Below are 24,627 nucleotides of genomic sequence, written 5' to 3' on the forward strand. Positions count from 1 at the left end.
TCAGATTGATGAGCCCATCTGCCCTTCACTTCCATTTATAGCATGTGCAGAAACTACAGTGGTGCCTCGATTTACGAATTTAATCCGTTCCAAAGGCACCTTCGTAAGTCGAAAAATTCGTAAGTCGAAAAACGCCATTGGAAACACGATTTACCATAGGAATGCATTGGAAACGGAAAAATTCATAAGTCGAAGCAACCCTATCTAAAAATTCGTAAGTCGAAAAATCCCTATCTAAAACCGCCGTGGTTTTTCCCCCCGGGTGTCGAGACATTTGTAAGCACACTGCCATTACCCCCATTCGTAAGTAGAAAAATTTGGTTGTTGAGTCGTTCGTAAGTTGAGGTACCACTGTACATTATTGACCATTGAACCCAATATTTGTCTCATCTAATAATAATAACAACAACAATAAAGGTAAAGGACCCCTGGACAGTTAAGTCCAGTCAAAGGCGACTCTGGGGTTGTGGCGCTCATCTCTCTTTCAGGCCGAGGAAGCCAGCGTTTGTCCACAGACAGCTTTCCGGGTCATGTGGCCCGCATGACTAAACTGCTTCTGGCACAATGGAATACTATGACAGAAGCCAGAGTGCACAGAAACACTGTTTACCTTCCTGCCGCAGCAGTACCTAATTATCTACTTGCGCTAGTGTGCTTTCGAACTGCTAGGTTGGCAGGAACTGGGACAGAGCAACGGGAGCTCACCCCAGCACGCAGATTCGAACCGCCAAACTTCTGATCAGTAAGCCAAGAGGCTCAGTGGTTTAGACCATAGCAGTATTAGTAGTAATAATTGTTATTAATAATAATAATATATCGCTTAATGCCAAAATATAAGCAGTTTAAAAAGTATAAAAAACATTTAAAGCAGGAGGTTTAGGTCAGGAGTTCAATAGAATACCCAGGTAAAGAGGTGTGTCTTCAAAAGTCTTACGAAAGTTATCTACAGTTATGTAATGAAACAGCTGGAATAAGTTTGTGGAGCGGAGGAGCCAAATGGGGGTTTGTCCCAGTCAAGTTGTTGGAGAGGGCCTCACAACCTCACTTTTTTCTCTCCGGTGCCATCAGACGGAAAGGCTGATGATGAATGGTCTGAGCCAATGGAGCAGTTATTGCTTCATAAGGGAAGAGTCTCCATACTCCAAGCTGTACTGAATTTTAAAGCATGACATCCGGAGTAGAATGTGGAGTACAAGGGTCCTGAGTTAACAGGAGCACATACACCTGGAATTACATGTTTGCTAGGCCCTGGAGAAAAACTTCGATTTTTTGTTTTAAAAAATTACAACAATGCTATGCATTATCCACCAGTGTGGTCACTGTTTGTCTTTTAGATATGGAATCAATATTTCCATAAATATAAATTTTACTTAATGCAATGTACTGGGTCAAGGAACTTCCATGATTGTTTTTTTTTTTTAAAAAAATATTTTTATTAATTTTCCAATTAAAACCAATTATATCACATTCAATATTTCAAATTATACACATATATATATCAATCAAACCGAATGTTATGCCAAATCATCTAAATAATTTATTTTTGGGTTCCCATGCTTCAAGAAATTGGGAATTCCTCGCAACTGTCCACTGCCGTCTTATTTCTAAAGTTCAAATCGTCCTCCAAGCTCATAATATTCCAAATCTTCCCCTTACAGTCACCTAGATGTTTTCCACTTTCATCCGATTGTTCCAGCTGCTGAGATAAATGTCAAACGAAGTTTCACAGATGTTCTTTCTCCTGTGTGAGTTAATCAGTCCAGCCTCCCCATAAATCTTCTTGGTGGAGCTCCCTGTTGCGACGGAGTAGCAGCGCCATCTTAAAAGGCTCAAATCACTTTCATTTTCTCTCATAGCCATGAAGATTTACGATTTATTTATCTTTATAGAATTTACAGCTTTTTCAGGCAGGAGACCCAAACATCCAACCATGAACTCTTGGTAAATTAATGGATCTCCTTGCCCTATAGCTGAACTTAGCTTCAGGTCGCTGCTCCAATTTAAAGTGCGTCACAGCTCATAAATCCTCCGAACGCGTCCAGAACTCCTTCCGTCTGACTAGGGGGGGGCTTTTCTCATCGGCAACTTCACATCTTTAAGAAATATACTCAGTAACAACAGCTATAAAGTTCAACTCACACAGTCTTTTGCTTCTCTTTCACTCCAAACAAGCCAGGACATCGCGTCCGGGAAGATACGAGGCAACAATATGAAGAAAAAATAAAAACTTGCTTCCCTTATCGCTCCGTCCCCATCAATCCTTCTTCCAGATGCCGTACATTCTTTGACTCCTCTCGCTCAGCAGCATAAAATTCTCAGCAGTAAACAGCGCTTCTTCCCCTCCTTCTGAAGTATGTCCATAGATTTAAGCCTAATTATCTTCTTTAACCATGGAAATCCCCGCCATGCAGATTAGCGTCCGGGAGTCCTGGCCGTCGTAAGTGCTCAGCCCAAGCTCCCCCCACTCCAAAAACAGTCGGAGTGGGTCTGGGGGCATCGCGGGCCAGCGGCCCCTCTCCGTAACCCCCGGAGAGGGTAGGGGGTTGCCATTTACTCCCCTAGCAACCGCCAAATTCCTTACGAAGGTCAGAGAGATGGAAAACAGGTCCGCCATTCCTGCAGGCGGAAACCGGAACCTCTGAACTTCCATGATTGTTGCTGCCTCAACACTGGTTCCTGACATCAGAACAAGGGAGCAGAGTGTTCCTTCCATACAACAGTGAAATGTTTTTAACCCAAAGGCTGCCTTCCCTTCTGGGCAAAGCGATGGATGGGGCCTGAGGCAAAAGGAGGTGGGGCAATGCACATAAATTCTACATTTGTGCAGTAGGGTAGTTTATGAACACCCTTGCACACCCCTCAATATCCTCTATCCGGGCAAGCAAGATTGATGTTCAGAGTTCAATGACACATTCCAGCCAGGCAAAAACACTAAAGAATGTGACACAGGGCCAATGTGGGGCTGGGGATAGATGGGGCTGGGGAGGAAATGTGGCCTGGGGAGAGTCCCATGGGGCAGTTGGAGAGGCATGGAGACCCACATTGGGCCTCCAGGCCTGAGATTCGCCACCCCTGGTCTAAATCCTCCAATTGTCCCTATTTTCCAGGGACAGTCCTGGATTTACAGAAGCCATCCCAGTTTCTGATTTGATCCCAGAATGTCCTGCATCTCCTCAGGATGTCCCTATTTTCATCGGAGAAATTTTGGAGGGTATGGAGTTATGTGACCCTCGAGCCAAGGAGATAATTAGCTATACAACTCTTGAAAGGCATCTGAAGGCAGCCCTGTGTAGGAAAGTTTTGACATGTTTAATGTTTTGTTATGTTTTTATATATATTGGAACTTGCCCAGAATTGACTGGGCATCCCAAGCAGAAGGGTACTGTATAAATAATAAATTTATTATTATTATTATTATTATTATTTGAATAGGACATTCCTATTTTCATCAGAGAAATGTTGGAGGGTATGCTGGGCTCTCTATAATCTGCTACCTCTCCTGGCTACTTATGCCAACAAAAATTAAATGAATGTTTCTGGTACTAAACAAAGGTAGAGGAAATCTGAAATTGTCAAGCCTCTGCTTAAAGACCTCCGAAGAAGGAGACTCCACCACACTTCTTGGCAGCAAATTCCACTGTCGAACAGCTCTTACTGTCAGGAAGTTCTTCCTAATGTTTAGGTGGAAGCTTCGTTCTTGTAGCTTGAATCCATTGCTCCGTGTCCGCTTCTCTGGAGCAGCAGAAAACAACCTTTCACCCTCCTCTATATGACATCCTTTTATATATTTGAACATGTCTATCATATCACCCCTTAACTGTCACGGTCTGGTCGGCAGGAGGTAGCAGTCCCGCCTAAGGACGTCAGGACTGGGGGCAAGATGGTGGTGTGGAAGCAGGAACGGGGTCCGTATGGTGCAGGGCTGAGGGTCCAGCAGCAGGCAGTCGTAGGGTCAAGGAACTGAAGGTTGGGAAGCAGGGCGTCATGGAGGCGAGGGCCCAAGGGTCAAGGAGCAAGGCGGAGGCCTGGGTGTTGAGGAGCAAGGCGTCGGCAAGGCGAAGGTCCAAGGGTCAAGGAGCAAGGCGAAGGCTCAAGGAACAGGAGGCCAGCTGCAACAAGGCAGGGATCGCGTTGCTGTGGCAAAGAGCTGAAGGGAAATGCTGAGCTTTTATCCCTCCCAGCTCTTGCCCCCAGGTGCAGTGAGTTATCAAGTGGCCTCACCTGAGTGGCCACTCTTGCTTCTCCAGCACAAGCTGAGGCAGGCCCCAGTCCTGCAAAGCACCACAGGCCCCAGAGCCTGACTCCTGCCCATACTCCTGACAGAAATTGCATTAGCTACATTTATCAGTAACTTTTGTGCTCAAACGGATGAACCCGTTATTAATTTCCTGATTTGTGCCTTGGTAGACATATCTTTTTCACTCAGGTATTCCTAATTTCACTCAGGTATTCCTAATTACTTGGTAGACATATCTTTTTCACTCAGGTATTCCTAATTCCTATTGTGCTACACCCAATATGCCAGCAAGTTTGGAAAACTCAGCAATGGCCAGAGGATTGGAGAAGATCAGTCTACATCCCAATTCCAAAGAAGGGCAGTGCCAAAGAATGCTGCAACTACCGCACAATTGCGCTCATTTCACACGCTAGCAAGGTTATGCTTAAAATTCTACAAGGCAGGCTTAGGCAGTATGTGGACCGAGAACTCCCAGAAGTGCAAGCTGGATTTCGAAAGGGCAGAGGAACCAGAGACCAAATAGCAAACATGCGCTGGATTATGGAGAAAGCTAGAGAGTTCCAGAAAAACGTCTACTTCTGCTTCATTGACTATGCAAAAGCCTTTGACTGTGTCGACCACTGCAAACTATGGCAAGTTCTTAAAGAAATGGGAGTGCCTGATCACCTCATCTGTCTCCTGAGAAATCTCTATGTGGGACAAGAAGCTACAGTTAGAACTGGATATGGAACAACTGATTGGTTCAAAATTGGGAAAGGAGTACGACAAGGTTGTATATTGTCTCCCTGCTTATTTAACTTATATGCAGAATTCATCATGCGAAAGGCTGGACTAGATGAATCCCAAGCCGGAATTAAGATTGCTGGAAGAAATATCAACAACCTCAGATATGCAGATGACACAACCTTGATGGCAGAAAGCGAGGAGGAATTAAAGAACCTTTTAATGAGGGTGAAAGAGGAGAGCGCAAAATATGGTCTGAAGCTCAACATCAAAAAAACCAAGATCATGGCCACTGGTCCCATCACCTCCTGGCAAATAGAAGGGGAAGAAATGGAGGCAGTGAGAGATTTTACTTTCTTGGGCTCCTTGATCACTGCAGATGGTTACAGCAGTCACGAAATTAAAAGACGCCTGCTTCTTGGGAGAAAAGCAATGACAAACCTAGACAACATCTTAAAAAGCAGAGACATCACCTTGCCTACAAAGGTCCGTATAGTTAAAGCTATGGTTTTCCCAGTAGTGATGTATGGAAGTGAGAGCTGGACCATAAAGAAGGCTGATCGCCGAAGAATTGATGCTTTTGAATTATGGTGCTGGAGGAGACTCTTGAGAGTCCCATGGACTGCAAGAAGATCAAACCTATCCATTCTTAAGGAAATCAGCCCTGAGTGCTCCCTGGAAGGACAGATCGTGAAGCTGAGGCTCCAATACTTTGGCCACCTCATGAGAAGAGAAGACTCCCTGGAAAAGACCCTGATGTTGGGAAAGATGGAGGGCACTAGGAGAAGGGGACGACAGAGGACAAGATGGTTGGACAGTGTTCTCGAAGCTACGAACATGAGTTTGACCAAACTGCGGGAGGCAGTGCAAGACAGGAGTGCCTGGCGTGCTATGGTCCATGGGGTCACGAAGAGTCGGACACGACTAAACGACTAAACAACAACAACAATTCCTAATTAGTTACAATGGGAAAGTGATCCTGATGCGTAGGTCACAGGCCTTCAGTTTCTAAGCGAGTCTCCATTGGATTTCATTCCACGGTAATGGAAGGTTAAGTTCCGATATGCTGCATGTCTTATGCCACTGCTACCTAGATAATATTTTAAAGGGAACTAATTTCTCTCGAGGCCTCCCTTGTGTGGAGTTATTCCTACAGGCGTTTAATAATTGCTGCATGTTAGCTGCATTCATATCCCTTCTTTTCCCTCTCAGCTGCTTAGAGGATTAAGAGTTCCCAAGCCATAGAAATACCTGAAATACCAGGAGAGGGTGTAACAGAGCCTGCAGGGCTGTGAAACATTCCGGCAGGCTTGGTGAATTCAAAGCATGTGTGAATTTAAGCAATGAGAGAGTGTTTGTTTTTGCTCTCAGCACATCCTGGCTCAGGGAGGAAGAGATAAGAATATATTAGTGGAGGTTTTTAAGGAAGGTTGGCTTGGGTTCGCAATCTTCTTTTCTCTTCCTTTAAAGCGTTTATATCCCACCTTACCGTAAGAGGACATAGTGACTGGGGAAAAGAAAAGAAAACGGCTAGGAACATTTACTAAAAGCAAGAGTTAAACATGGCAGTATAATGCATGAATTAAATACTAGGAAAAGGGAGCAGCAATTAAAACAAAGGCAATAAACTGGAAGCAACAAATAAATTCTCATAACTGAAGTGAACCAAAGGCCGAATAATAATAATAATATAATAATAATAATAATAATAATAATAATAATAATAATAATAAATTATTTATGCCCCGCCCATCCAGCTGAGTTTCCCCAGCCACTCTGGGCGCCTTCCAACCAAATATTAAAAACAGTACAGCATCAAACATTAGCTTCCAACAGAAAAATAAAATACAGTAATGTATTAAACATTAAAAGCCTCCCTAAACAGATGTCTTCTAAAAATCTGGTAGCTGTTTTTCTCTTTGACATCGGATGGGAGGGCGTTCCACAGGGTGGGCGCCACTACCGAGAAGGCCCTCTGTCTAATTCTCTGCAACTTGACTTCTTGCAATGAGGAAACCACCAGACGGCCCTCAGTGCTGGACCTCAGTGTCTGGGCAGAACGATGGGGGTGGAGACACTCCGTCAGGTATACTAGACCGAGGCCATTTAGGGCTTTAAAGGTCAGCACCAACACTTTGAAGACCAGTGTTATGTGGTCTCGGTGGCCACTCCCAGTCACCAGTCTAGCTGCTGCATTCTGGATTAGTTGTAGTTACCAGGTCACCTTCAAAGGTAGCCCCATGTAGAGCGCATTGCAGTAGTCTAAGCGAGAGATAACTAGAGCATGCACCACTCTGGCAAGACAGTCTGCAGGCAGGTAGGGTCTCAGCCTGTGTACCAGATGGAGCTGATAGACAGCTGCCCTGGACACAGAATTGACCTGCGCCTTCATGGACAATTCTGAGTCCAAAATGACTCCCAGGCTGTGCACCTGGTCCTTCAGGGGCACACTTACGCCATTCAGGACCAGGGAGTCCGCCTCCTGTCCCCCACAAACAGTACTTCTGTCTTGTCAGGATTAAACCTCAATCCATTAGCCACCATCCATCCTCCAACCGCCTCCAGGCACTCACACAGGACCTTCACCACCTTCACCGCCTTCACATTTGAAAGAGATGTAGAGCTGGGTATCATCCGCATACTGATGAATACCCAGCCCAAACACCCAGCCCAAAGCAGCTGCATGTAGATGTTAAAAAGCGTGGGGGAGAGGACAGAACCCTGAGGCACCCCACAAGTGAGAGCCCAGGGGTCTGAAAACTCATCCCCCACCACCTCTTTCTGAACACAGCCCAGGAGGAAGGAGCAGAACCACTGTATGACAGTGCCCCCAGCTCCCAACCCCTCTAGACGGTCCAGAAGGATGTTATGGTCGACGGTGTCAAAAGCCGCTGAGAGATGCAGCAGGACTAGGAAACAGCTCTCACCTTTGTCCCTAGCCTGCCAGAGATCATCAACCAGTGCGACCAAGGCAGTTTCAGTCCCATGATGAGGCCTGAATCCCAGCTGGAAGGGATCCAAATGGTCCGCTTCTTCCAGGCAACCACTCGCTCAATCACCTTGCCCAAGAATGGAAGATTTGAGACTGGGCGATAGTTGGCCATATTGGCCTCATCTAACAATGGTTTTTTAAGAAGCAGTTTAATAATCGCCTCTTTTAGTGGGTCTGGGAAGGCTCCCTCACAGAGGGAAACCTTCACCAACCCGCAAAGCCCATCGCACAGCCCTTCCCGGATAGCTTTTATAAGCCAGGATGGGCAAGGATCAAGGAGACAGGTGGTTGGTTTCACTCGTCCAAGCAGCCTGTCCACATCCTCGGAGGTAACAGATTGGAATTGATCCCACGCAACTTGACCAGACAGACCTCTAGCACTCCCCTGCCCCAGCCCTGCTCCCACGGTGGAGTCTACCTCTTCCCGAATATAAGTGACTTTATCTGCAAAAAACTTTGCAAAATCGTTGCAGGAGATCATGTGGCCCGTACTGGGCCCCGATGGAGCAGGTGGTTCCACTAAATTGCAAACCACCTGAAAAAGTCTCCTGCTGCTGTTTTCTGCAGATGCAATAGAGGCAGTGAAGAAAGTAAAGTCTTCTTCGCCGTCGCTACCGCCACTTGGTAGGCTCGACATAGAGCTCTAACCCGTGTCCGGTCAGCTTCAGAATGAGTTATCCACCACCGGCGCTCTAGCCATCTCAACAATTGTTTCATTGCCCTCAGATCCGTGGAAAACCACGGGACTGTCCAGGCTCCATGCAATCGAGGGTGCTTCAGAGCCAAACAGTCAATAGCCCTGTTTAACTCCACATTCCAGCGGGCCACCAGGGAATCGGCTGAAAGGCCATCAACATGGGATAAAGCATCCCCTACCACTCTCTGGAAACTATTTGGACCCATTAAGTGGTGGGGAAGGACCATCCAAATCGACCATCCACCTCCCTCCAGAGGGGAAGGGTCGCGGAGAAGTCCAGTTGCACCAGGTAGTGATCTGACCATGGCACTTCTTTTGTTCCCTTTTACTTAATGTCAGATCACCAACATCCATAGAGGTAAACACCAGGTCCAAGGCATGTCCGCGGCTATGAGTTGGGCCAGACTTATTCAGGGACAGCCCCATGGAGGCCATGCTTTCCACGAAGTCCCAAGCGGCCCCTTGTAAGGTTGTGTCGGCATGGATATTAAAATCCCCTGGGACAACCAAACTAGGTGTCTCCAGGAGAACATCTGCCATGACCTGGAGCAGCTTGGGCAGGGAATCCTTGGTGCAGTGAGGAGGTTGGTACACCAGAAGGAATCCTGTACAGTACTCCCCCTATTGCCCAACTTCCAGAACATGCACTCAGAGAACTGGGTCTTCCCAATAGGACGCCTGGTGCAAACTAATGTCTTCCTAAAAATCACTGCAACCCCCCCCCCTGCCCACAAGGCCTGGGTTGCTGTGCGTAAGAGAAACCTGGTGGACAAGCAGCAGCTGCAACAGGCCCATCTGCTTCATCCAACCAAGTCTCTGTTACACATGCCAGGTCAAGTCCTCCAATGAAGAAGACTAACACAAGACTTCCTAAAAATGAATATCGTTGTCATACAACAGACAGTAATCCAAGGGGATGTTCCGGAACTAGTGATTCGGATGACCATATATCCTACTTGACTTTGGAGAATAGGGTTATCCATTGCTACTAGCCAGGTTGACTGTGTTCTATGTCCAAGGTTAGAGGTCAGCTTATGAATACTAGTTGCTGGAAACCACCGGGGGGGGGGGTGCTCTTGTGCTTTAGGGTTTCCCACAGTCATCTGGCCCTGCCTATGACTTTTTCTCATGACTAGCCTACTCCCCATCTTAGTGTTTTGGAACACCCCCACTGAAAAATTCTCACCTACCCATTTAATGCATTGCCTGCCCTATTGATATGTGTCGCATCCAGGTTGTCCCCTGTTAATTTACCCATTGGCTTCATCCTCCCCCAAGCGGGGAGAGGGGGACTTACTTTTTCCTTACCTGTACCATGAAGAGGCCTGCTCTGTCTCTATCTCTCCTTCTCCCTCTTGCAATAACAGAGACACTGGGGTGAATGGAGGAGCTTAGAGGCAGGTTCCTCGAGGGATGCACTAAATTTTCAAGAAGGCTGCTGACCAATCAGCAGAGAGATAATTTTGTCATAAATGGGGACTGAGCCAGTGACCTTCCGGCTGCTCTCTGTTCCATTACAATGGTACTGTGACTTCACACTTCAAAACTGCCATTTTGAAGGGGAGAAAAGTACAAGAAACTCGTTTTGTTTTCATTAGCCACTAGCTGTCAGGGTTTCGCGGTCAGCAAATAACACGAGGATTCGCCATTTCTGAGCACAATGTTGTTTTCTTCTGTAAAATTGGTATCTTATGCTGTCCATGCCAGTCCCTTAGATTTCTAGCTGTTCTGGTAGACTGGACCCCAGATGGAGACTGTTCATTTGTATCAGAAGCCTTTGCTTCATAGGCTTTGAAGCTCAGCCATGGTCTCTTTTTAAGATCTGAATGCAAATGGATGTTTATACAGTTCACTGCTGGATTGGGTCCTGAGTGCAACCCATTTAAACTGGCTTGCCACATTCTTCTGTGGCATGAAAAAAGAAAAAAGCCCCATCCTGCAGGGATAGCCAGAAAAGAAATTAGCTGTTAGGTGAATGGCTTGTCTTTCCTACTTTGCACCTTGCCCCACACCATTGCTGTATCCTGCAAAGATAAAAGTAACACTTGTCAGAAATTTGTTAGGTGTGAAACAGCTCTGAGTCACTGTCACTTCAGTTGTTGATGAGCCAGTGAGAAATTCTATCATGATTTTTAAAAAAAACAAAAAAGTACCTATATTTGGCATGAAAGCATTACATAATATGAGCCTGAAAAAAAAGCACTGGAGAAGTTATTCTCACACTGTGATCTTCTGCCTTGTTTTTAATAGATTTTTACCTCAGCCTTTGCGTCGGCAGATGGAAGTTTTAGTCCAAAATACAGTGGTACCTTGGTTCTCAAACTTAATCCATTCCGGAAATCTGTTCCAAAACTAAAGCGTTCCAAAACCAAGGCACGCTTTCCCATAGAAAGTAATGCAAAATGGATTAATCTGTTCCAGACATTTAAAAACAACCCCTAAAACAGCAATTAAACATGAATTTTGCTATCTAACAAGACCAGTGATCCATGAAATGAAAGCAGTAAACAATGCAAAATAAATAGCAAAAACAGACAGACCTCAGCGTAACACTCAAAACGGAACTGTGGCACTCAAAACGGAAGTGTAACACTCAAAAAGGAGCACGATCGGCTTCCAAAAAAAAGTTCTCAGGCATTCGGGTTTGCAGTGTTTGAGTTCCAAGTTTTTTGAGTACCAAGGCATTTGAGAACCAAGGTACCACTGTATATTGAGGGCACCAGGTTGGTGAAGGCAGTTTAACAGCGATGTAGCAGAAATTAAGTATAGTTAAAGAACAAATTAGATCTTTCTCTTGTAAATAAAACAAGCCTTATCATGCACAGTTGAAAGAAAAAGAGTTTGTCAACAAAATAAATATGAAAAACTTTCCTGCCTGCCATTTTTGCTTCCTGTTTCTCCAAACCAAACTAGATACTTTACCTGCTACATGTGCTCCAGGCAATTTCCTTTTCTGGGAAACAGTCATCTCCCTTCCTTGGACAGTTCTGTTTTTAATATATAATTTCAGGCTGCTTTCAAAGACCAAGTCCTGGATTCCACTTGCATGACCTCTTCTCTTCTAACTGCACTGCACAGCTTCTGCTTAATGGGCACATAAGAGTGGAACCATTTGTGAGGTCTTTGGCTTTAAGGGAGGGGAGCATAAACACCTGGGAAGCAAATACATAATCCTGCAAATTGCTTTACAGGCAGAACCTCAGTTTACCACTTGTGGGCTTCCCAGGGTCATCCTGCAAAGAGAGGATCCTGCAAGCTCCCCTTATGTTCTTATGTGTACCAGTCCTGCAGACATAGCTGCCAAGTTTTCCCTTTTCTCGCGAGGAAGCCTATTCAGCATAAGGGAAAATCCCTGTAAAAAAGGGATAACTTGGCAGCTATGCCTGCAGATTTCAGTTGAACTCAGTTCTAGTAGAATTTGGGGTGGACTGCTGCTCTCGGTTTAGCATGCTTAGGTCTATTGACCAGAATGCAAAGAATGGTTAAAGCAAAGCACCCGTGTTTCATTACTGGCGAGTAATCCGTCTCCCCTTTGCCCTTGCCAAATAGCCATTGCCTTGCTTGAGGGAAATGAGGAAAGATGCCCCAGAGGCTATCATGCAGCAACAGCAGAGAGGCCCATTTAGGATGTAACACTAAACTATGGTTTAGCATTTAGGATGTAACACTAAACTATGGTGGCTAACCTGCGGCACTCTGGATGTTGTCAGGCAGCAGTTTGCATCCGCCCCAGCAAGCACGACCAGCAGTCGGGTGGAGTCCAGCAGTTCTGGGCAATGTTAGCTTTTCAACAAAGTAATGTATCACCAGCCAAACATTGCAATATAGTGATACATTGCAATGTTGAAAAGCAGAGGGAGAAACAAGCTGCATCGGGCTGGCCCCACGAGGCACCAGTGTGAAACCGCCTCAGTTCCCTCTCGGGGAGTGGTGCCAGTTTCATCCTGGCACCTTGCAGGCCCAGGCCCAATTCAACTCATTCCTCCAGGTGCGGCAGTGGAGCCAGTCCCTCCGCCACCAGCACCCAGCATGCTGAGGGAGGGACAAGCTCCATCATTTCTGGCACCTACTGACCCATTCTTCCCTCAGTTTGAGGGCCAGAGCACAATGGCAGGAGCGGTGGTGGTGGTTTCACCTGCAAGAAGCCGCCATTGCTCTCTGGCCCTCAAACCAGTCCTGGACAATGTCTCAATACATGGCCCAGGCCTAGGGTCCAGCAACATCTGAAGGTCCACAGGTTAGTCATCCCTGGTTTAGCATTGTATGCATGAGCAACAGCAAACCACATGCCCATGCACTCTCCCCTCCTTTGGCACAGCCAGAGGTGTGGGGTGGAGGGTTGGAAGCTTTAACACTTGCTTTTAAACTAACCACTTTGTTTATGCCTGAACGCAGTAGAACTGTGGTTTGAGTGTTTGAACAAACCAGACTTCAAGTTAACCAGAGTTCTCTGAGTTTGGATGTAACAAGAAACACTGGTTAGTGTGGGAGCAGAAGCTAAAGCTTCTACTTTCCCTGTGGTTATGCCAGCAAAGCGGGAGTGGAGGACTATATGAGCGTGAAGCCCACAGAAGCACGTGCGCCTAGTGTTTACACATGTTTTTAATTTACTTCCAAACTGGTCCTGTGAGCTTGGTAATACCTGGTCCCTACTTCTCTGTTGACCCGTTGTGTTGAAGTTTATTTGGTGGACTGTGTGTGCTGCAGAGACATCTGGGTCCATTCTGATCTCTACGTCAAGGTACTTCTGGTTTTTTCCCCCCTTTTCTCTTTTTGAATGCACATGTGCAGCTGATATTTTCTGAGTAAATAAAATATAATTGGGACAAGATATAGCTCCTTTGTTCTTTTTTTTAGGAGCCAACATTAATTTTGCATTAAAGAAGCTAACAAAATGACACCAACAAGGATATGAAATTTAAAGATGAATTTGAAACTGCATGCGTAACTGAATTAATAGCATTGCACCCTATAATTGCTGCAGATCAGGCATGAATAGAGGTTGTCAAAAGTTCAACCAAGTTTTTCAGATATTAGTAATAACCCTAGCACATACAAGATGTTTTACTGAATGATTTAATATCTTGGATATTTCTTAGTAAAATACATGATCATTCTGCAGAGAGAAATACCAGGAGGTTTTGTTTTGCATCTAGAAAGGTTGTTCATTATCATAATATTTGTCTGAATGTGTCCTTTCATCTGCATATTTCTTTTTAAAGATAGGGTTATGTATTTTGATGTTTTATTTAAAAAATGTTACTTTCTCTTTAAGCTCCTACTACAGAGTCAAATATTGTCTTATGTGCTTCGTCAGAAAAATGACTGCATGGAGAACAGGGCTATTGATCTATCTTTCTGCATTCCCTTTTCTCTTTAATGAGGACTAGAATGTTTCCACATCAGTTAACTGCCTCCATAAAGCACCAGAAGGTCACACCAGCATCACACTCATCTTTTTTTCTTTGTGCCTATAATATAATTGGCTGATTGTGTTGGTGATGAGTGAGCTCGCCCCCCCCCCCAATTCCCCCAGAGCAGCCTTGGCTACATGTTATTAAACCTCATTGCTCGTTCCCTGAGGAGAAACAGCTCTGCTGCGCTCCTCGCTAGCAAAGCCAGTGCCATTGCGCAGGTTGAAACGGCAGAAACAGCATCCATTTTAATCTGCGGGAAGCCTCTCGGTTTACAAGGGCGTTCTTTTCTCCTTCAGATGCTGTAAAAATTAACTGTGCAGCTTCTGTAAACATTCTTGGCTCTCGGTGTCTGGTTTCTGTATGATGCACTGAGATGGTACACCAGGAAAACTGTTCGTATCAGGTAAGAATTAAAGCTCTTCTGCCATAATCGGCATCATCCCTTTTAGAAGAGAGGAGGGAAGAGGCCTGCCTTTTTTACTTATTTTTTTATTCCGAATGCAGCAGGTTGCTTCCTTTCAGCTTATGTAAAATTGGGTCACTTTTCTAAATGGAAGGATTTCTGGGTTGCCGTTTTGTCGGTGTTCTCTTTTCAGTGCTGCTATTAACGGGCACAATGAGCAAAGCCGACAAATAATCCTTACTTTGCTTTTTAAGATAGTAGGTTGTTAAGCAGCTATTGCCAAGTCTCTGTGTGTGCCTGTTTTCACAGTGAAGGAAAGCAGCTCCCTATATCAAATGATAAGGAATCGGCGCCACTTCAAAAACAGCATTTTATCAGCATTATACAGATTTTTTTTTATAAAAAAAAAACAGTACAGGTTTTGGTTTGTGCCATTTAGTGGATGGTGATACTGTGGGGAGCATGTTAGGGAAAGATGGTTAATTGAATAATTGTCATTAAAATATCTGTAGTAATCTGAATGTAGTATGAATGTTAAATTCTACTTGTGAGCACAATTGATGTGGGCATGTTTTGACTGTGATGAGGTGTAAGAATTTACACGTCTGATACATGTAGCTCAGTCTATGTTTGTTGTTTGTAGACTCAAAGAATCCAGATACTATGTTTTGTAGACAACACATCATTTAGCATGCTACCTCTAGAAATATTGCTTCCTTGTTTTCTGAAAGGTGCTTCTTTTTAGAGGGATTTGTTTTTCAAATGTTTTACATTTATTGTATGCATGGACACGCCGAGAAGCAAAATATTAGTTGTGTAGATTTGAAGCTGCTTTGAGAAATGGATTTCTCCCATCTTATATCTTCATACACACCTTTACATGACTGGTTTCCTATCCCAGTAGAAGTGATTAATTTAGATTATGGCTTGATTGCTGTGGTTGGTGGTGCATTAGTGGGGGGAGATATACCATTTCAAATCTACAGTTAAAAGAATATTTAATGCCAAACGAAACACAGAAAGTTGCATTGGTGTCGGTGCTAACCCAGTCTATGCTTAGAACAAAGTCCTTTTCATAGGCTCAACTCCAATCTTTAGCACATATATTTCAACTCCCACCTTCTAAAATTTATTGAACTTGATCCCGACTAAATTAGTCACGCTTTTGTCCCATTGAAATCAACAGGGTCATGGAGAACTTAATTCCCATTGATTACAGTGGGGCTAGAGCGTGACTAACTTAGTCTGGATTCAGCCTATTTTATTTTTTGCACAGCACGTAATCAGGAATAAAATAAAGGTGTGTAGAGGAGCCAAATATACTGAACTTGCAAGTTGTTTACAGAAAAGTGCAAGTGTTGTAGGGAAAGGGATGAACCAAGATGCAGAGGGAAAGTTGCTGTAGGGAACAGATCTAACAGTATGCTTAGTCTGTGTGTTCCTACACATAATGAAGGTAGAAGTGCAAAAATAGGAACTAAGTAATGAGCAGCTGCAGCTTTTGTAAATTTTATTTTGTGAGTCTTAAGATTTTCCATTCAAGCAACAGTTTTAGGAAAACTGCTTCCCCCCACCCCCCAAAAAATCTTTCCACTTGCATTTTCTCCCATTTTTGGATTTCTGCACATTTTAGCCCATGTTCTGCTTAGTCAACAGCACCACTTTGGCTTGACGCCTCCTGGCATTTTAATAAATAGCCCAGTTGCTGCCTCACAAAGAATGCCCGGCAGCCACATTTTGTAATCTGGTAGGGGTCAAAGGTTGCCCATTGTTCCCTTTGAAATGGAAGTCACTTCTTCGGCAACCATGATTAAGAGAAGGGTACACTGAACACCATCCTGATATTGGGATGGTCTGCTCTTTGACACATTTCCGCATTTTATGAATGTGTTTGATCATAACCCATCTCCGCTGTGGGGGCACTTGCTGAGTTCTGCATATGAACCTGGGAAATCTTTGCCAAACGAAATTGTTGCCTTTAAAAGAAAAGTGGAGCCGGGAAGGTGTCTTGTGTAAAACACCTTGTTAGGGTGACACAGTTCACCAAAAGCAAAAGCAACAAACCCATTAACCTGGAGGTTGCATTTTTAATCCATCTGTGATGTGGAACCCAGGGTTTTAGCATCACACTGGAAGCTATAAATGATTAGATTTCAGCAGGCCTGGCCATAAGGGCAGCTTCTCTCAGCGGGGGATGGGGAAATGTCAGGAGCTCCTCCTGCCGCTGTCACAAGTGCCATCTGCGGTTAAATAATAAATGCCTTGTTTTGCATCATACTGTAAGCCAGATCAGAGCTTTTTTCGCATTGCCCTTAGCAAAGAATATCTATATCCTGCTAAAGTGTAACACACTCTACTTTTCAGAGATATGCTGTTTAAATATTGGAGCCCCTTTCTCCTTTAATTTTGAAGAAAATATTAATAAGGGCCTTCCCACATAATATCGCTTGCCACCTAATATTGTGCATGCTGCTGGGTATATACTTGACAAGGAACTGCAGCAATCCGAGGATACCTGTATGGTACTGTTACTAACATGCTTGATCTTTCATGTGACTTGTTATGAGTAGTCTCTGACTAAGACATACTTTGAGCAGATGCATTGAAATGGGTGGGCTTTAGACAATCATGACTAACCTAAATCTGTCGATTTCATTGGGCCTATTCTGATGAACAACCTTTCCTCTCCCCCCCCCCATGTGCTGTTCTGGGGGACCTTCCAACCCTCCTGAGCAGAATTGAGGAGGAAACAAGGGGAAGTCCTCTTGAGCTATCAAGACTTATTGCTCTGGCTTCCACTAGCGCCACAGCTTACTTGAATCTGGCCCTATAACTTTAATGTACATTGGAAGCACAGTTCACCCCCTCAAAGAATTATGGGCCTTGTAGTTTAAGGGTTGCTGGAATTGTAACTCTGTGACGGGTAAACTGCAGTGCCCACAATTCTTTGAGGGGATGAAATGTGCTGCTACAAAGGTGCTTTAAAGGTATTATGCATACACACAGCCTTAGTTACGTGAAACCATAGGTGCGCAAGCTTTAAGAAATGACCCATAATGAGTGACTGGCCCTGAGATTGAAAGGTGATATGAAATATTCACAAAAGTATGAACAGTTGGGAGAGGATACTGGAACTAATGGTCTCCAAGCAAAACTGTTGGCAGATCTGGGCAAACAGAATGTGTTTAATGGGCATAGAGGATTCTTCATAGGTGTAGAAGCAGCTTTTAAAAAAAATAGAGACAGTTTCGTATGTGTAAGGTGAGTGAATAGGCATTGTTTTGTTGCCACTGAATATGAGACCATTGTGGTGTAGTGGTTTAAGCGTTGGACTAGGGCCCAGGAGAGCCCAGGGTTCATATCCCCATGCAACCACGAGGCAAAAGAGAACCATATATGCCACCCACAGTTCCTTTGAGGAACTGTAGAGCATCAATGTATTAAAAAATAAACACAAATTCTGGCTACAAATGTGAATTTTGTGCACTATTCAGATGCTAGCTATCGATGATAAACCATGTAGTTACATTTTTTTAAAGCCCCACTAGCATCTTAGCTTAGACAACTTACAGAATGGAACCTGAGGAAGAGGTTGGAAGGTAAAGACTAGCTCAATTATCAGTGGCTCCATGGGCTGCATTTGAGATACACTGGGAGCAAGACTGGTTCGTTGCCCTGGATAATGGGGTCACCAGAGGTAGTATTCACAGCCTGGTGATTTCCTGAACATACTCCTTTGTTAGATCTATATCCTGCCTTTCTGTCTTGATAGAACTGAGAACAAAAGTCCATAGTGTCCCCAGATGCTTTTCCATCCAGGCAGTAATCAAACCCAGGAGACCTGCTTAGTTTCAGCATAGTGGCTGCATCATGTGTCTCCTGATTGTGCCTAGGGATGATTTGCTTACTCCAATGGGGGAGGAAAAAAGAAAGAAGAGCCAGATCAGATCAAAGAGATCAAAGTCCAGCTTTGTGTTTCCAGTAGTGACCAGCCAGGTGCCTCGGGGGATCCCAGAAGCAGGACTTGAAGGCACCAGCCTTTGCCTGGTGTGTCCCAGAGGTTGTCAGCCGAGAGATTCCATTTTAATTGACAGGCCGATCATCTGTGAATTTGTTTAATCCTTTTTATAACCATCCAAGCCACCTGCCACCATCTCATCATATATGGTGGTGAATTCTATAACTTAATTATGTGCAGTGTGAAGAAGCACTTTCTCTCGCCTGTCCTCAGTCTACTACCGATCGGTTTCAGTGGGTGACTCCGAATTGTTTCTCCATACCTTCCCTAATTTTAAGGAGCATCCCTTTCAGGGATGTTTGTCTGGCACCATCTGTGTGGTCTTTTCAGCACCAAGCAACTGGGCCTTTTAAATGATTTATGCAGTCTGGGCCTCTTGTTTTTTAAGCATGTGTTTTGATTTTGGGGGTGCTGTGGTTTGTGGCCACAGTCAGATGGACGGGGTACAAATAATAAAAATGTTGTTGTTGTTGAATTCAGGTACTGTTGGGGCTGTATTTGATGCTGTAAATATGCTTGCGCAACTGACTTCCATGCATGCAAACCCTCCAGCCCCCTCTCCAAGCACCAGGGGGTTGAGAGGGCCAGAGGATTTGGAGGGCGTGTGGACAAGGGAGAAGAACAAGAAGTCCAGTTGTTCAAGTGGGGAGGCTTTGCTTTCCCCCATAAAAAATAAAAGGTTTTACTATTTCTTGGGTAAAGGTAAAGGCACCCCTGACCATCAGGTCCAGTTGTGTCCGACTCTGGGGTTGCGGCGCTCATCTCGCTCTATAGGCCGAGGGAGCCGACATTTGTCTGCAGACAGTTTTTCCAGGTCATGTGGCCAGCATGACAAAGCTGCTTCTGGCGAACCAGAGCAGCACACAGAAACGCTGTTTACCTTCCCGCCAGAGCGGTCCCTATTTATCTACTTGCATTTTGATGTGCTTTCGAACTGCTAGGTGGGCAGGAGCTGGGACCAAGCAACGGGAGCTCACTCCGTTGCAGGGATTCGAACCGCCGACCTTCTGATCATAACCAGAGGTGCCACTGTATTGAATAGAGCTCTATTCAGGCATTCATCATAATTGCACAATTACTGTCCCATAATAAGGGGAAGAGCAGGGAGGTGCTTTTTCTGCCACCCCTCAAATTATATCCCCTGCTGTCCTCATATTTTGGGGAGGAGGGGAGCTATATTTACATGCACAGGCTCTTCATGATCAGGCCACTAAATCATGTCAGGGATCTACATTTGTAGAGAAGATTGCCCTCTTCAGACCTCCACTGAACATGAAGACAGCAGAGACCCAGTAATCACAGTCCCATTCTTCCCCTAACACAATGCTAATTGCATGAGCATGAATGCCAGATGACATAGGTATTCACCAGCCTGGTGCCCTCTCCCAGTTTTGGACTACAACTCCCACCAGCCCCAGCCATCACAGCTAGAGGGCAACAGGTTAGCTTGCATAGGAGTTTAGCCAGGAGACTTTGGTGAAGCACTTCATCCAAAGCTCTTTGAGAGCCCTGGTCTTGAGGGCAGTTCTGCAAAGCCTGGAAGCCAGGTGCTGGGTGGCCCATTTTTCCACCAGTAGAAAACCCCTTTGGGGTTGGACCTATGAGTGCTCTGAACACAGGTGCAGTCACCCTTCCCTGAAATCTACACACAAATCTCACTCATCCTAATGACCGGGATTCTCCCACTTTAATTTGACTCAGGGCAACTTCCATTTTAAATGAACACTGTATCTACCATTGCCAAAGACCATAGGTTTATGTTATGTTCATTTCTGAATACAATGTATTAGAGGCCATTAATGGCTAAAGGAAACACTAAAAGGTTTATATATCTACTATTGCAGAACTGTTCTGGGGGAGGAAAGTCTTTTGTATTATTTAGGTCATCAGTTTGAATCCCTTCCCAGATCAATGGTGACACACAAAATTAGATCATTATTAATACAGAATTTTCATAACCTCCACACATTTATCAATGCAGAATATCCTACTGGGTCCCTGGTTCTCTGCTTAAAATTACTGAGTGCATTTTCTATACATTAAAGGTAAAGATACCCCTGACCGTTAGGTCCAGTCGCGGACGACTCTGGGGTTGCAGCGCTCATCTTGCTTTACTGGCCGAAGGAGCCAACGTTTGTCCACAGGCAGTTTTTTCCCCTGGGTCATGTGGCCAGCATGACAAAGCCGCTTCTGGCGAACCAGAGCAGCGCACGGAAACACCATTTACCTTCCCACTGGAGCGGTACCTATTTATCTACTTGCACTTTGACGTGGCAGGAGCTGGGACCGAGCAATGGGAGCTCACCCCATCGCGGGGATTCGAACCGCCGACCTTCCAATCGGCAAGCCCTATGGTTTAGACCACAGCGCCACCCGCGTCCCTTTTCTATATATTAGTCCACACTAAATGAACTCTTAATTATTATCACCCACTTCTGACTCTGAACTGCTTAGATGGTGGTTACCAGCACAGAGGCATCATTTGTCTGAAGCATGATTCTGCAGTCGTAAGAGTCAGAATGACTTGCTCACAAATAACTGGCTTCGGACTGTGGGAGCTTCGCAAATGGGTTGCCTTGTCAGTTCCAGAAACAACCTGAAATGTTCCCTTTGCTTTGGAGGGGAAGCTGACGGTGTTACATATAAGTTTCATATCCATGCTGATTTTAGAGCTTAACATAATGTTTTTCCAAAAAGAAAATAATATCTGGGCAAAATTGGAAGTTTCCCTAGAAGCCTCTCGGAGTTCCACAACTATGTTTACCTATAGATCTGGTAGTAATATACACAAAGCACGTCAAAACACAGAAGGAATATATATATATTGTTTCAGTTCCTCTAGGAAAATATCCCCTTCTCCAAAAAAAAAGTTTGCTCAGTCAGATGCAGATCAAGCTCCATAGCAGGTCCAGCAGTTGATCTGGCTGTCCAGCAGTTACAGTAGCAGCCAGGAGGTTTCAGGCTATTTTGATTACTCAAATAGCTTTGGACAAGCGAACTGAATTTCCAGGATGTCATTTGGGTGGGGAAAAGTTGTTCCTATGTCCAGGGCACCTGCATTCTTCCTCTCTCCTATGCAAGTTTTAAAAGTTTGGTGTATGGGTCCTGTCCATCCGTCCCGGCCCCCGGCCCCCGGCCTTTGCAACTATTTTGTGCTTCCTTTCGTACTCTTTCTTTTAAGGTGTCCAAAGCTACTGTCAGGAAGCCATGGTTTTGGCTTAGACCAATGCCTCTATTTTATATTCAGTAGGTTTATAGCAGGCATAGGCAAACTCGGCCCTCCAGATGTTTTGGGACTACAACTCCCATCACCCCTAGCTAACAGGACCAGTGGTCAGGGATGATGGGAAATGCAGTCCCAAAACATCTGGAGGGCTGAGTTTGCCTATGCCTAGTTTATAGATTTCCATGCATAATATGTGCTGGAAAAATATTTGCCTAATTCATTGTTGCCATCATAAGATTTTAGACACCTGGTGTGACCAGGCAGCCTGATATAAGCATTGGTCGCAGCAGGCACCTCCAGGCTTTTGGACACATCTGCAAACTGAACAGAAGCTTATGATCACTGTGCGCACGCTATAACCATGTTCATGCATGCACAGTCTTCCCCACCCCTTCCCAGCTAGCATTTAGGCTTGAAAAATTGTTTCGGTTCTTTTCCAAGACAGGTGCTTGGGGCGGGGGGGGGTAACCATCTGGGAGAGTGCAACCCATGTGTTACAGGAAATATAGTTTTTTAGATGACGGTGACTTGAAAGCAGCATATGTTAGTTTATACCAGTGGTTCCCAACAGGTGGTCCGGGGACCCCCAGGGGTCCGCAAGCTATGCCAGAGGGGTCCGCAAGATGCTATTAGAATAAAAACTATATTAAATATATTTCATATGATAACAGATTTTTTGTTTTGGCCACTTCCTGCATGAGCAGAGTCTAGCGCAAAACTAGAATTAGATGAGGCAGTAGTTCTGCTGTATGCCGTTAGGTGGCGCTTTACAAACACTACTGTTTTGCAAAGAGGCAGCGCGCGCATTCTACTAACGCTCACCTCCCCAAGATGCTTTGCACGCGTCGGCTTCATTTGTGCGCTACTGCGCAGGTACCCTCTCTTCTCCATTCCCCTCCCTCCTCCCTGGACTCTTATAAAAAGACTCTTAATTTGGCTCACACTTTTAAATTTTAGGATTAGGAATTAATGGGGGTCCTTGTCACAATAGCGGCTCGATGAGGGGTCCTCGAGAAAATGTTGTTGGGAACCCCTGGTTTATACATACTGTACACATGCAGACAGGGGAATAATTGCTATATTTTAAAAAGAAATACAATACATATCACCATGGGAAGGGACTACAAGGATCATGTATAGTCCAGTCCTCTGTAACGCAGGAACCTTTCACCCAACTTGAGGCTCGAACCCATGACCCTGAGATTAAGAGTCTCATGCTCTGCCAACTGTGCTGCCCCTCATGAAGAGTGAGGAAGACTACAACCAGGTGATATGTGTGCCTGCCCACCGGTCCTTAAAGACCTTCATTGGCTACCGGTACGTTTCTGAGCACAATTCAGAGTGTTGTTGACCTTTACTGCTTCTGTCCTATATACCTGAAGGAGCATCACCACCCCGTCGTCCAGCTCTGAGGACCTTCTGGCAGTCCCCTCATTGTGAGAAGTGAAGTTGCAGGGAACCAGGCAGAGGGCCTTCTTGGTAGTTGTGCCTGCCCTGTGGAATGCCCTCCCGTCAGATGTCAAAAAGATAAACAATCATATGATTTTTCACAGTCATCTGAAGGCAGCCCTGTTTCAGGAAGCTTTTAATGTCTCATGTTTGGTTGTGTTCCTTTATACAGTGGAACCTCAGTTTATGAACACCTCGGTTTATGAATTTTCGGTTTATGAACGCCGTGGACCCACCTGGAATGGATTAATCCACTTTCCATTACTTTCAATGGGAAAGTTTGCTTCAGTTTATGAACGCTTCAGTTTAGGAACAAACTTCCGAAACCAATTACACCCATGCTTCGGGTTAAGTACGCTTCAGGTTGAGTATTCCGCGGACCCGTCTGGAACGGATTAATCCACTTTCCATTACTTTCAATGGGAAAATTCACTTCAGTTTATGAACACTTCAGTTTATGAACAGACTTCCGGAACAAATTGTGTTCATAAACCGAGGTACCACTGTATTTTGTTGGAAGCCGCCCAGAGTGGCTGGGGCAACCCAGTCCGATGGGTTGGGTACAAGCAATAAATTATTATTACTACTACTATGTGCATTTATCATATGCATCTTAGTTTCTTCATTCTCCCTCTGATCTCATGGGTTATGAGGAATGTGTATAGAAGGATCCTTTGATTCCCAACTATAATCTGTACTACAGGTGAAACTCGGAAAATTAGAATATCGTCAAAAAGTGCATTTATTTCAGTAATGCAACTTAAAAGGTGAAACCAATATATGAGATAGATGCATGACATGCAAAGCAAGATATGTCAAGCCTTTATTTGTTGTAATTGTATTTATTTGTCATTAGGAGGGTCAATTATAAATTGAATGTAATTAATGAAATGTAATAGCGATGTTTATTTTTATTTATTTTTGTATTATTGTAACTATTTGTTTTATTACTGTGGAATTTCCAAAAGAAAGCATTTGTAAAAATTGAAAGAAAAAGAAAAAATAATAAGTTGCATTACTGAAACAAATGCACTTTTCGACGATATTCTAATTTTCTGAGTTTCACCTGTATTTTACATTTACTTTGTAAGGGTCTTGCTGCTTCTCCTATACTTACTGTAGTCGTGGAACATGTAGCATTAGCAAGCAATACAGTATTTTTCTGTGGTTGTGCAAGATGGTTTTAATGTCCTTACTAAGTTGTCAGCAGCACATACATAAAAGATGAATTTGCTTGTAATGCGGGCTTGTAATTCTGACTCATTTTTCACTCCCACGGAGAAATGGAAAAAGCTTGCATCCCACTAACAGTGCCATTGTGGTGTTCAGGAAAAGGGAGCATGTGAGTATTTTGAAAAGCTGTGAATGACGTGTGAACGTTTTGTTGCAATTTAAAGTTCACAGCAGTAAAACTAACAAACATGCCTTGTAAATCTGCACCCCTGTAAATGAATGGTTTTTTTTC

General features: G+C 44.5%; 1 protein-coding gene across 10 annotated transcripts in view; it reads left to right on the forward strand.

Moving 5' to 3' along the window:
- Nucleotides 1-24,627, forward strand: part of SCHIP1 (schwannomin interacting protein 1) — a 381,034-nt gene that overhangs the window by 319,818 nt on the left and 36,589 nt on the right. Inside the window, exon 1 of one of the 10 annotated variants that reach the window (XM_088669145.1) lies at nucleotides 14,097-14,469. The exons of the other annotated variants lie outside the window; for them this stretch is intronic. Within the exon in view, the coding sequence (XP_088525271.1) occupies nucleotides 14,440-14,469 (30 nt within the window). The 5' untranslated portion in view covers nucleotides 14,097-14,439. Of the gene's footprint in view, nucleotides 1-14,096; nucleotides 14,470-24,627 lie in introns of those variants that run through there. 10 annotated transcript variants of the gene reach the window in all.

This window comes from Zootoca vivipara, chromosome 5, assembly GCF_965207765.1.
Source record: "Zootoca vivipara chromosome 5, rZooViv2.hap1.1, whole genome shotgun sequence".
Classification (NCBI taxonomy): Eukaryota; Metazoa; Chordata; class Lepidosauria; order Squamata; family Lacertidae; genus Zootoca; species Zootoca vivipara.